The 13,093-nt window shown below is 38.7% G+C and overlaps 1 protein-coding gene across 1 annotated transcript in view; it reads left to right on the top strand.

Moving 5' to 3' along the window:
- vipr2 (vasoactive intestinal peptide receptor 2) overlaps nucleotides 1-13,093 on the top strand; it is a 68,031-nt gene that overhangs the window by 51,087 nt on the left and 3,851 nt on the right. The window contains exons 5-9 of the mRNA XM_085377181.1: nucleotides 4,653-4,750; nucleotides 5,573-5,705; nucleotides 7,931-8,081; nucleotides 9,040-9,100; nucleotides 11,300-11,369. Of these exons, the coding sequence (XP_085233307.1) occupies nucleotides 4,653-4,750; nucleotides 5,573-5,705; nucleotides 7,931-8,081; nucleotides 9,040-9,100; nucleotides 11,300-11,369 (513 nt within the window). The remainder of the gene's footprint in view (nucleotides 1-4,652; nucleotides 4,751-5,572; nucleotides 5,706-7,930; nucleotides 8,082-9,039; nucleotides 9,101-11,299; nucleotides 11,370-13,093) is intronic.

Below are 13,093 nucleotides of genomic sequence, written 5' to 3'. Positions count from 1 at the left end.
TGTCTATTAATGTGTCGTCATTAAGTAACTGAGTCAAATTCCCCTTAAGCAGTGACTCAGAATAATAATAATAATAATAATAATAATAAGTTTATTTATAAAGCACTTTCAAACAAAGTGCTGTACAGCTATTTGAAAATAAAGAGATAAATAAATAAAAGCAACACATAGCAATACAAGTTAAAAACACAATAACAAGTTAAAAACATAATAAAAATTTAAAAACGGTGAACAAGTAGGTCTTCAATCAGCTTTAAAAACCTCCACAGAGCATGTCTGTCTAATATCTTCAGGGAAGTTGTTCTACAAAAATGGGGCACGAGAAGAAAACCCCACACTCTTCAATAGTCTTTTATAGTCTTCTGGCTCTAAGAACTTTTAAAAGGCCAGAATCCTGGCCTTTTAAAAGTTCTTAGAGGACAGGATGGAACATAAAGGTGCAAAAGGTCGGGGAGGTATGAAGGCGCCAAACCATTTAAAGAATTGGAAGTGAGCAGCAGGACCTTAAAATCTGCTTGAACCTGACAAGGTAGCCAATGAAGGAATTTTAGTTCAGGGGTAATGTGCTTAAATTTTCCAGTTTTAGTTAAAATGCGAGCAGCTGCATTTTGCAACATCTGTAAACCTCTAAAACCTTTCTTTGGTAGCCCAGAAAGGAGAGCATTACAATAATCGATATGTGAAGACACACATGCATGGAGAAGAACCTCTGCAGTGTCGCTAGATAAAACAGATTTTGGCAATGTTCCTTAAGTGATAAAAGGCGGTCTTTGTTGTCTCTTTTACATGACATTCAAACGACAGTACCCTGGCGAACCACACGCCTAAGTTTTTAACCTTGTCCCTGCAATTTATGACATAGTCACCAATTTTCAAGATAAAATTTTGAGACAAGTATTGAAATTTTTGTGGCCGGTGTCAATCAACTCTGTCTTATCAGTATTTAGAAGCAGGAAGTTATTTGATAACCAGCCCCTAATTGCCGATAGACACAGAGATAGATACTGACTACGTTTTACTACTAAACATGGAATAACAAATAACAACAACAACATGTTGGGGGGTGTAGCTACTTGATTCATATCGGAAACCTGATTTGTTTCATACAGTTAATATCTCGTAGTCCTGAGTACTTTATGTTGACATTTGGGGTTTTGTTAATATTTTGCGTCTTTGCTCTAGTCTTGACTTAACTGTTTTTCCCATGACTATTTGTAGTGTTGCAGAGTTTCAGTTTTTTGACCCTGTTTTTTTGCTGTATATAATCAATAGAAGTATTATTAGCATTTCCCCCAGTGTTTCCTGCATGCGCTGTCTTCTGTCTTGTCTCTCTGTTTCTGCCGGTTCGCCTGCCTCTGTTATTTAAAATTATTGTAATATTTAATTTAGAGTTTCAGCAAATTAAAACAGTGTAAATGTCATGTATCTCTCAGTTTAGCTCAGTACACACAACCACAGTCATTGGGAACACTGCGGACTCGACAGTTGTCCAGATGTTGATCACTGCATCCCACAATATGGAGGCTAAACCAAAGAAGGTCCTGGCTAAATGGCTGGCTGTCCACAGAGAGCTGTTCACAGACAAGACTGCAAGTCACAGTCCTTGATTCTGGAGGAAGAGTGGTAAAGCAGTGGAAGAGATATTTGGGCCCCGGACTTTAAACATTCCTAGTTGTCAGCTGGTGTTGATGGTGGCCGGGTCGTTGTGTTTTATCTGAAGTCAGTACATTCATCTACCGGGACATTTTAGAGCACGTCATGATTCCCTCTGCTTACAAGCTTTATGGAGATGGACATTTCCTTTTCCTGCAGGGTGTAGTACCTGCATTCAGTGCCAAAGTTATCGCAACATAGTTTGTTGACTATAATGTTACTGAACCCATGAAAAATCTATGGATTATTGTCAAGAGGAAAATAAGAAACACCTGACAAACATACAGAAAAGCTAAATGCTACAATAAAAGTAAACTTCAATACCTTCTTAGCTTTGACACAAGCTGATCACCTCCATGTGATGCCACACTAATACAGTAATGAATAATTAATGATAAAGGAGCCCAACCAACTACTCAATATATATGAATGTACTTTTCAGTATACTCAGTATTCTTCCCGAATAACTGGAAAAAACTAAATCTTTTAACCTTTTCCCATTTTTGATATGAAGGAAAAAGCGTTTTCTTTGTTGTTGTTTTTTCTTTTTTTTGGCCTGTCCCATTTGGTTCTTTAGCCATCAGAATTGTTGTCTGAAGACCAACAAGGATACCCAATGGATTTACTTTGCCAAATGGATCATCGTGGCATTGCCGTATTGGTCCATTTGATCGACCTTTGTTTTTATTATTTATTATATTTTATTTTCAGATGTTACAGACGGGACAGACATGAGTGAGAGATAGGAAAGGGAGAAAGAAAGAGGAAGGAAAGGAAAAACAGAAGGGGAGAGGGACAGTGAGAAAGGGGGGGAGAAAAAAAATAAAAATCTTTGTTTTCTTTGTTAAATCATCCGTTCTTCAGCCTTGTCAGCTTTTCCAACTCGGCCCTTAACTTTTGTCAGTTTCCTTCTTCCTCAGTTTTTAAGGTTAGGTTAGTCTGTTGGATTCATAGGTTCTCCTGCCAGTTTTGTGCAAACCCTTTTGTTCCTGCCTTTTGTTAGTTTTGTTGTTGAGTGTTTCAAGCATTCGAGATTAGATTCTTCCTCCTGTGTATGGTTATGGTCCTCACCACGTCTTTAGCTAAGTTTAGGGTATGGGGTAGGGCTTCAGTTTCTCTTACAAATGTATGGATCAAACTGTGCACCAGTTCATGTGAGCTGATGACAAGTGCAGATTCTAAAAATCACAGAGTCTAAATTAGTTTTCAGTTTTAAATTTTGGTGCCTTTTTTCCTGACACGGAGAACAACTTAGCTGTGAATTGAAACACCTGTCCTCCATTGTGTTCATATATTTTGGCTACTGTTGTGTGACCGCAGCTTCATCCTGTTCACTTGTTATTCGTGACCCGTTTTGGGTCACGAATAGTGCAGCTGAATCGCCCATTGTGTTGTCCTGCCTCTCTCACTCTGTCTCTATTAATCCCGTGCTCTCTCCACCACACCCCCTCTTGTCACTAACGTCCTCTTTTTCATTTGATTTAGACACAAATCTTCCTCAGAGCAAATTTGATATCATCAGATCTACAGTTTTTAATAAAGTTGAAATAATAATAAAAGCAGTCAGCATTAGATTAAGTTTGAATTTAATAGAATTATTGTTTCTGTAATATGATATATTATCTTAACTCTTATCTTGTCTAAGGTTTCTCTAAAACAGAACAGAAATAATGCTACAAATTGGGGTTCCTTATAAATAAACAAATAAACAAACAAACACAAATAAGTACAACACATGTGAAGCATGCAAATATCAGGAATGGTAACACTGATATGGTAAATCATTCCTTATTGAGCTAGTTTGGAATTTCCCAGGAATAAAGCACATCTTATCTTATCTTCAAATTAAACACACACTTAGTCAGTACTTGTGTCTACGCCAAATTTCAAAACACTGATTTGTTTAAAGCACTTTTATCATTGTTTATTCAGCCACATACTGTGTATGTTTCTGTCCAGAATTTCTGTTAAATCAAAGTGATTTATTGTGATTACACTTGCCTGCAGTTTGACAGCTGTTGATGCAGGATTGCCAACTCTCACATTTTTGGTGTGAGACACCGAGTGTTAGGTTCTGTCTCACGCTGCCCAAACAAATCTCCCTTTGAATAGAGTCATTTCATCTAAAACTGGAAAACATTCCCATCTCACCCTCAAGAATTATGTGATTATTTTTCTGTTGCTTTAGTATTTGTAATAAAAAACATGTAAGTGTTACTTACATAAAAGACCTCAAACTACATAAAAGTGCATTGGAAATCATCAGTTATTTTTGATTTTTCATAATTCAGCAACACAACGGATAGTTATATTTAAGCTCTATAAATAAGATTTCATGGCTGAGCACCTGATTCCAAGCCTTACATCATCTGGCATTATGCTAAGCATCAGATGCAACAATGTGAAGCATGCTGCCACGCACTTTAGAGCAGTGGAGAATGGAGTGACAATCGTGCTTCTCCATTTGACAGTCCAAAGATGAGTCTGGGTTTGGTGGATGCAAAACTTGTCTGACTGCACTTGTTCCAAGCGTAAAATTTGGTGGATGGGGGATCATGATGTGGGGTTGTTTTTTGGGAGTTCATGCTCCCAACTTTGTGGGAACAGATTGGAGATGGCTCATTTCTGTTCCAACATGACTGTGCCCCAGTGCAAAAAAACAAGGTCCATAAAGCTGTGGATGAGCATGACAGGCTTGACCTCAACCCCAAGACTGCGAGCCATCCAGTAAACACACTCCTAACCCCTGTGGAAAAGCTTCCCAGAAGAGTTGAAACTGTTATAGCAGCAAAGGGTGGGCTGATATATTAAACCTTGCAGATTAAGAGTGGAATGTCACTCGAGTTCATGCACATGAAGGCAGACGAGCAAATACTTTTGGCAATGTAATATGCTTCACAATCTTCACCTCAATTTGAGGCCCAGTTTAGTGATATGTTAAGGATGATATACATGCATTAATAATTTAACAAAAGCTCTTTTCCCCCCTTTGTCTGCAGCTGGTCTTCTACGTGGTCGTGCAGACGTTGTACACTCTGGGTCACAGTCTGTCTTTAATTGCCCTCACTACAGGGTGCGCTATCCTCTGCCTATTCAGGTAAGACTGAATACTAAAATATAATTAAATCAGAAAATTAATTCCAGTATTCCTGGAAAGCCGGTCAGTGTAATATGATAATTTAATTTGATTTTAAGTGAACAAGCGCAGCTTTATGGCTATTTGTTCACATATTTGTATGTGTGGACACATATTTGCAAAACAAAACAAAAACAGAACTGTGAGGACATTTCTTTCATGTTAGCTATTATTTTAACTTAATATTAGATTCAAGTTTAGAGAAGGTTAAATTCACCTCAAAAAGCCACTGACTTTGGCTCTAAAGTATTATGAAGTTTAGCAGTTTATGGAAAATCACATATATAAAACTGTACATATTTGGTATAAATGTGTAATTTCTATAGAAAAAAGTTACAAAGAATACTTAATAAAATGTATTCACATACAGGGATAGATTTTTTCATGTGTTGAAATGACTCTAAGACAGTCACATTGTCCAAGCCAATCAAGAAGATAAAGAATCATTCTCTTGGTGTGACATATAATCACATGTGCTCATGTGTGATTGGCTTGTACATTTTTGGATCTCAATGAATTGCTTTCAAATGAAACCATGCAACTGTTTGGAAGGAGCCGTTTGCGTGTGGATTCTTTCTGTGACGAGTGGCTTCATAATACAATGAATGAAAGGGCCAAACAAAAGCAAATGAGTTAATTGTGTGAACCAGTGCAGTTTGTACCAAGCTAGCATAATGCTGTTTGTTATTAATGGTTTCAGCATCTTCAGGCTCTAACTGTAGCATCTTTATTTAACATTTACTGCACTATGCTACATTTCTTTCATTACCAACATGTGTGCAGGAAGCTCCACTGCACCAGAAACTACATCCACCTCAATCTCTTCTTCTCCTTCATTCTGAGAGCCGTGGCGGTGTTGGTGAAAGACGACATCCTCTTCAACCGAAACTCGCACTGCTCAAACCAGCCATCACTGGTGAGGTCACCACCTCTGTCCTCAGCGAGCAGAGTCATATCCCGAGGGAGGCCAACAATGCAGCACTGAGTACAGAAAGCTACACACTCATGTGTTAACAGCAGAACTGTCACAACGGGAAAAATGTTTCAGCGTAAAGCCTGACAAAGTTTAAAGCATGAAATAATAAATGGGAATTAGGTCTGCATGCTTCAGATATGAAATTAACATCTCAAACTGTCAAACGTTCTGCTGTGACAGTTTGTTCTTCAGATTCAAGTAATCATTTTCTGAAGGTGGCTCTGCAGAATTTCCTGGCAGCCCATTCATGTGTTCGGTGAGACAGCAGCCAGTCACGCATGCTCCCTATCTGCTTAGCTGAGAGGGCCAGTAGCCTGCGTGCTTTCTGGTCCTAAAACTGTGGAAGCATGCGGAACATCAAGGAAGAAGTGTGGACAAGAAGAAAAAAAAGCTTTACTGCATGCACCACTGAGCAGCTTTCATTAAACGCACGAGGAGTTAGGTTGTAATCTGGTACCCAGTCCTCCTAATACACCCGGGATATACAGTGAGCCACACAAACATGGGAGCAAATCCAAAAGCCTGAAAATCCTTAAAGCTTCCGTGGGGCAAACTGTGCACCATCTTCACTGCGTAATAGACACTTTTGTGCTGAGTGAGTGAGCAAGAGTATGTGAAACGGTGCCCTAGTGTTACACTGTTGTTTTTATAAGTTACCCAGTACTGATGTGTATAGAAAAGCCTGCATTGCTGCCCAGTTTCATTGCCAAAGCATTGATAATACAATGTTGTCAAAGCTACAGGTGTCTCACAGATACTCGGTATCCCTGGCATTGGTGCTCTGGTGTGCTCTAACCTTGCATCCATGTGCTCCTTGGATAGTAGGATTTCCCATTTTGGAATGAGATTCTTCCGACTTTGTTGCGTTAGTACACTTTGAAAAATTGGAACATGAAAATAACTTGGACATTACAAAGACAAGGATATTGTATTTTACCAGGTGCTTTGCCTGATTTATTAGAATTACTATAAACTAGATCATTCTATTTGGATAGCAATGAACTGTTATGACCTAAAACCAGATTACAATGCACAGTCAACATTTGAATAAATTTGTGGCACTGATCTAATTTTTCATGCAATCAGCCAAATATTTATCTGCAATGTTTTAGTGTGGCATCAGTAACTCTGCAACTTTTTTGTTATTGCCTATTTTCCATGTTCCTTTTCCCACTTGAGTGATGTTAATGTCATTTTTCCCAGGCTGACATGACCAACTCCAATTTTAGACCTACTCCAAGTATGTTTACTGCAGGTCTTTCATTCTGCAGGGCTGATGTTGCACAAGGGGTGTTTTTCTCCAGAAATTATGCAAAGGAGTATGCCTTACTGAGTTTTCTGTCTGGCAAACTTGGCACTTAAACTGCCACCTCCGAACCTTCTATGGCGATGCAAACTTTCTCTGCCTCTAGATGAAGTCTGTTATCGCTAATATTTCTGTCAATGCAAAAAGCACCAAATGCATCTGACAGGATAACAACAGTCATACTCTTGGATTAGAACACGGTGGATATTTCACCGATCTGCGCCATTACCCTTTGCGTCATTTCAATACGTTATAAATCCCGACTTAGGAAGATCGCAGCTTGTTCAGAGCAGTGTGGCGGGCAAAAGATAAAGGACAAAATTTGCAACCTGTTTCTGTTATTTATGTATGTATCTATGCTCACTGATGCGCTTTACACAGACTGATAAACACACTAGCTTTAAAACAGAAACACCACAAAAGTATCATCCAGTTATACCTTCATGAAGGCGGGTTTTAATTCATGACTGTTGTATTAGTTTCAGCTAATAAACTGACAGCAGAAAGCTGACATCTGATCCTCTCCTTGCCTCAGTAGCTGCCTGACTCTTCCCTCATGACGTTCCTCCTCCACTCACCCTGATTGTCAGGGCACTCTGACCTTTATGCACTCATCTGCTCGGTGCTTGTGACGTCATAATCTGCTCTGGGTGAACTCTCTGACAGATCCAGTGGAAAAATGGAAATGTATACCCACATATCAGAATACCAAGTATAAATACATGATTATCCTACACTGTGCTCATGGTTACAATTAACCACATACAGTCAGCGATGTACAGTCAAGGCTGATATTATATAGTTTAAGTATACACAAAGCCTATTTAACATCTTTGTACTCTTTCTGTGTTCTCTTTAGGTGGGATGTAAAGCCAGCCTGGTGTTTTTCCAGTATTTCATTATGGCCAACTTCTTCTGGCTGCTGGTGGAGGGTTTGTACCTCCACACTCTGCTGGTTGTCATTTTCTCGGAAAATCGACACTTTATTGTCTACATGTTCATCGGCTGGGGTAGGTACATTTTCTTATTCTTTATTTGATTTTGAGTCAAATGGCCACGTGGGAGCTTTCACTCTGTTATAGCTGCAGGTTTAGCAGCTTAGTTATGATTTTGATTAGATATCAGAGCTCTCATTACTTTAGGCAGCTATTTAAGCAAATAAGCCAAATGTTTTTTCCCTCAAATTCAACAATACCGTGCTACATTTGTTATCCTACGGATTCAAACTTGATATAATGCTTGACTGAAAAGTTACAAGTTCACCAAATGGCTCAAGGTAAAGGAAAAGGAGAAACTTCATATATGCTCAATGTGGTTTGGCTTCAGTTAAACAAGGACACAGACTGGTTGGCAAACCACCAACAACCTCTGGTTGCTAGGGAAAAAGTACAAAGTAAAAGCTGTGCATTAATGCTGAAGCTAACTGCGGCGGGGCGTGGTCTGCAGTGCTGTTGCTACTCGATGGTAATGGAAAGCCAGCTAATCCGAGTCGAGTCGTGGCGAGGCGATCCTATTAGGTACTAATGGAAAAGAGACCTTAGTGAAGTTGCATAATAACTGAACTGAGCCTTTCTGCTGTTGCCTTCTTGGTATTTTAAAACCAGATGTTAGAAAAGATTAGGTCTGATTGAGAAACTGTCATGGTAATCCCCATGGGACATCTTTTCCCAAACAGAGGATTTCTCCCCTGCTGGTTGTTAGTTTCCAGAAGCAATGTTCATCTTTTATTTCCATTTTTCCTCCTCTGAAAGACAGTATAACACCGTCTAGTTTTGAGCTTGAGATGGAATTTATCAACAAACAATTAAAAGCCTTAATATACACTGAAGCAATCTGTTTAGAGTCTTAATACATGGATGGAACTCACATTACTTTACTCAGAAAGATTAAATCGTAACTAGCAATAAAAAAAATAATAAATGCAAACACGATGTGATAATATTTTCTATACTTCATGGTTGTTGACAGGAATCCCCACTGTGTTTGTGTCTGCGTGGGTGATAACGAGGATTTATCTGGAAGACACGGGGTAAGTGTAACAATCAGAGAGTGAGTTATCACCATAGAAACGCGATCCAGGTTTGTTATTTATGAACTATATGAAGTCTGTTAAACATACATGGATTATATTTTACTAAATAGATTTACATTCTGACTAAATGTCTGTCTGCAATTTGTTTTTCTTCAAGTTGACATGTGTCTATGTGTCATGCTCTCTCTGGAGCTGTTTATTATATTCTCCTTTAAAGGTTGACAGAAGTTAGGCAGCTCCAGTTACATTAAAGAGAGGCATGCATTGGTATTCAACAGCCACTGCCTCTGTTTTTTCGTTAGGGCCTCAAATTGCATTTTATTGATTAGACTGTTATTCATTACCATGCAGGAATGGGGCCCAGTTTTTCAATTAATAAGAGAAATATCTCACATGTCAAAGTGCACTTTATTGGATAACTTAGCTGACAGGGTTTGCTTTGAGATGTCATCACAGGAACCTGGTGGCGTTTGGCTTTTGTTGCACGTTATTGCAACTGGCACTGCAGCTCATTATCTATGAGTCATGCCGTGTAGGCGAACTATAAAAACAAGCTTCTGAAACAAGTCTATAACAATTACTGAGGCAGGGTCTGATAGCAAAGGACAGTAAGGACATCACTCCAGAGTGTGAGGAGAATGATAATGAAATTTGTTAAGTTTTAAGTTCATTACCAAAGCCAAGAAGAAGACTGAGACTAAGTCACAACAGTGAGTCATTTAGTTTCCTTGACTTTTATTTCATTGAACCATACCATCCAAATATCCAGAAAGCTTAAATATTTAATTGTTAGGACAATCTGTCATATTTAAATGTGTCATTTTACCCCCAAAGACACGCTGACCTTAAGAGAGTGAAGAGTTTGACCCAAATGAACAAAATGGTTTTGGTCATAAGAACCATAAGAACATATACATTTTGTAAAAATACTCAGTATTTGTGGCATGCAATGGAGTCCATTGTGAAGATTTTAATGGTCTGATTATGGGAGTGTTAACATTAATAATAAAGTGATAAAGATGGAAAGAAACTGTACCATGCAGTATTGGTCCTGATGGACCGCAGCCTCCTGCCAGAGGATGTGATTGAAGGGAGGAGGAGTTGGAGTATCCCAGCACTGACTTCAGAGTTTAGGTTTCCTCAGCTGCTGCAGGAGGTGCATCCTCTGCTGTGGTCTTGTAATGAGGGAGCTGATGTTTTGCCTCAACTTTGAAGTCTTCATCTCCCAAGACCTACAGTATTCACCAGGCAGTCATGCAGGCTTATGTTGGGCATGGGATCCTCCTGAAGTCCCCAATCATCCCCACTGATTTAACAGCACAGAGCTCCTGGCTGTTGTCTCTAAATTGGTCATAAGGTTGTCAGTGCACCCTCACACATATCCTTGAGATGAGTTTGATGAGGGTGGTGTCTATTGTGAACTTCGGGAGTTTGACAGACTGGTGACTGGAGGTGCAGCGGTTGGTATGCAAGGAGAAAAGCAGGGGAGAGTGTACACAGCCTTGGGGAGATCTGTTACTAAAGATCTGAGAGTCTGATAGGAATTAAAGTCTACAGAAATAACCAGACATAAGTTACTGGAGGTCTATGTGCTGGAGGATGAAGTGCAGTGCCAGGTTAACAGCATTGCCTAATTGGGGTACGGTTGTGGTGGTGGTGGTGGTGGGGATTTGAGACACGTCTGTAGTCATTCAGGATTGTGATCTATCTAAAAGAACCTTGAGATTTCAAACTTGTACCTTTTTACATAGGTGAAATCAAAAGAGATTGATTGGCACATTGGAGGCTCAGTTATAATATTGACACTGTCACTATAAACTGGAATGTTTATTAGCTGATCTACGCCCCACGTAAAGGTTTGGACTTTAAGTGAAGGTCACAGGATTGCCTGCAGCAGAAATGAGCTTCATTAGTAGAGATCAAACATAGAGTTAGAATTATGTTTTCTCACAAAAGGAGTCAGTAAGATGGGATCTATTACCATCTGGCTTCCTCCAAATTTGTAGAAAAATTACTAGTGCTCAAGTTAAGCAGTGAAGACCAGGTTCTTTCCATCTTATGGTACTTTTTGCAGTGATTCAACTACATTTATTGCTCCACTAGCACTTCCTCTGTTTTTTAAAATGCCCATTTTTTATTACTGTTATATATAATATTTACATAACTATTACATTCATATTTTTGTGTGACCTTCAGGTGCTGGGAAACAAATGACCAACCCATACCCAACTGGGTGATCAACGGACCAATTGGATTCTCCATTATGGTAAGCCATTGCTTTCATTTTTACCTGCAGATTTTGTGTATTGGTTAAAAAAGCATTCAGTTGCCTAAAAGGAAAAACTGGTTGATTAGAAAAAACAAATACTGAAAACATAAAGTGGAAAACAAATAAATCCGTCATGTGAAACAATATCTGTCTTTGACCTTATTCACATTTTTTTAATCTGGCTTTGGACTATAATACAAAACCCTTTAGAAACCTATGGCAATGTTTCAGATCTCACTAGTACGATTTTCTAAATTCCCATTGATACATCCATATATTTTTCAAATTATTCCATAACATTCTACAGAAATGATCTGTATTTAAAGTACAGTAGTCTTTTAAAATCGGTCCTTTTCCAATTTCAGCTACACGTGAAGAAAAATAAAATGTATCAAGAAGACAGCGAACAGCATTACCGGATGATATTACAGTTGTTTCTCCCGGTATATTTCACTAAAGTGTTAGAGTTTGTGAGCCTTTTGATTTTAAGATCTTTTAAAACCTGAAAGAAAGTCTTAAATAAGTTCATACTCATGACCAAGCGTTCTGTGTAATGTCCAAAAACAGCAGTGTGATGTGTTAGTACCTCATGTCTCAAGGTGTTAACTTCATAGGAATTCCCGCTGAGTGCATTCCTGCTGCCCTGCTGAGTGACAGCCCACCATAATCTCTTTCATCCTTTAAAGGCATACATGGATATAATATGGCCCGAGGGACAGAGGTGGCTCACAGACCATTTTATCCACTCTACAACATCCTAAAGGATAATAAATCAGCTTCCCTCCCTCAAATTTTTTTAAATCAGTATGTCTCAGGCATCAGTGACCTACAGCATGCAGTGCTTTGTATCAGCCAACTTAAATGTTCATATATATTCATAATATTTTAACTGCGACCAGTACCCATGTTATATGGTTGTAGGGTGCAGGGCAATTTCTGAGTACAGCACAGTCAATTTTCTGGGACGTCCACCCCTGAGAAGATTGCGGCATATTGTTAACACACAAATACACCAGACCAACAAAGTAGCAAAACTTCTGTTTTTATAGATGTGGTCAGACCAGCTGGCAGATACTTACTCTCTTAATTTCTGCACAGAGTCTTGTGAAAATATTTTCTTTCCTCAGGACTATATTTTGTCACCTTCTTCTGTCACAGACATGATGAGAAGTGTGAGAGGAAAATGTTTGCCTGCCTAAAAGTCTGTGTTTGGACTACAGCACCATAGGATCCCATTCATTCTGGACTGTTTCACCTAAGAAACCAGAGGTCCAGAGAACAGGAGCTCTAGATTATATTAGAAGTTCTCTGATGATCGCCTTTTAGCTAGCAGGAAAAACATAACACTAAACATTAGAATGATGGCATTATGCAGCGATAGAGATATTTTGCTAGTTTTTGCAAAAATATTTCCATTTGTAATGTTTAAAAAAGATCTGAAACAACAGAAAATAACTGTAACAGAAAACAAGTTCAGTCTGGTTTTTTTTACGTATTTAAGGAAGAACTTTATACATTTGCCTAACAAGCAAAAAAAATCTCTGTTCAATGATGAGACACAAATCCCTCATTTTTTAAAAAAAGACTTAAGTAGGCTGCTTTTTATTTAGAACAAGGCCTTCCTGTTTTAAATTGCGTTTGTATCATGACCTCCTATTTCTTGGATTTGGTGGGTGGCAAATTATCGAACACAGCAAAATAAAAATCACCCCTTATGGATT

Source organism: Diplotaxodon limnothrissa, linkage group LG18 (genome assembly GCF_057381915.1).
Source record: "Diplotaxodon limnothrissa isolate DT_005_m linkage group LG18, D_limnothrissa_male_GT1.1, whole genome shotgun sequence".
NCBI lineage: Eukaryota > Metazoa > Chordata > Actinopteri > Cichliformes > Cichlidae > Diplotaxodon > Diplotaxodon limnothrissa.
The sequence above is the reverse complement of the archived record's forward strand: the minus strand, read 5'-3'. Positions and strand labels throughout refer to the sequence as shown.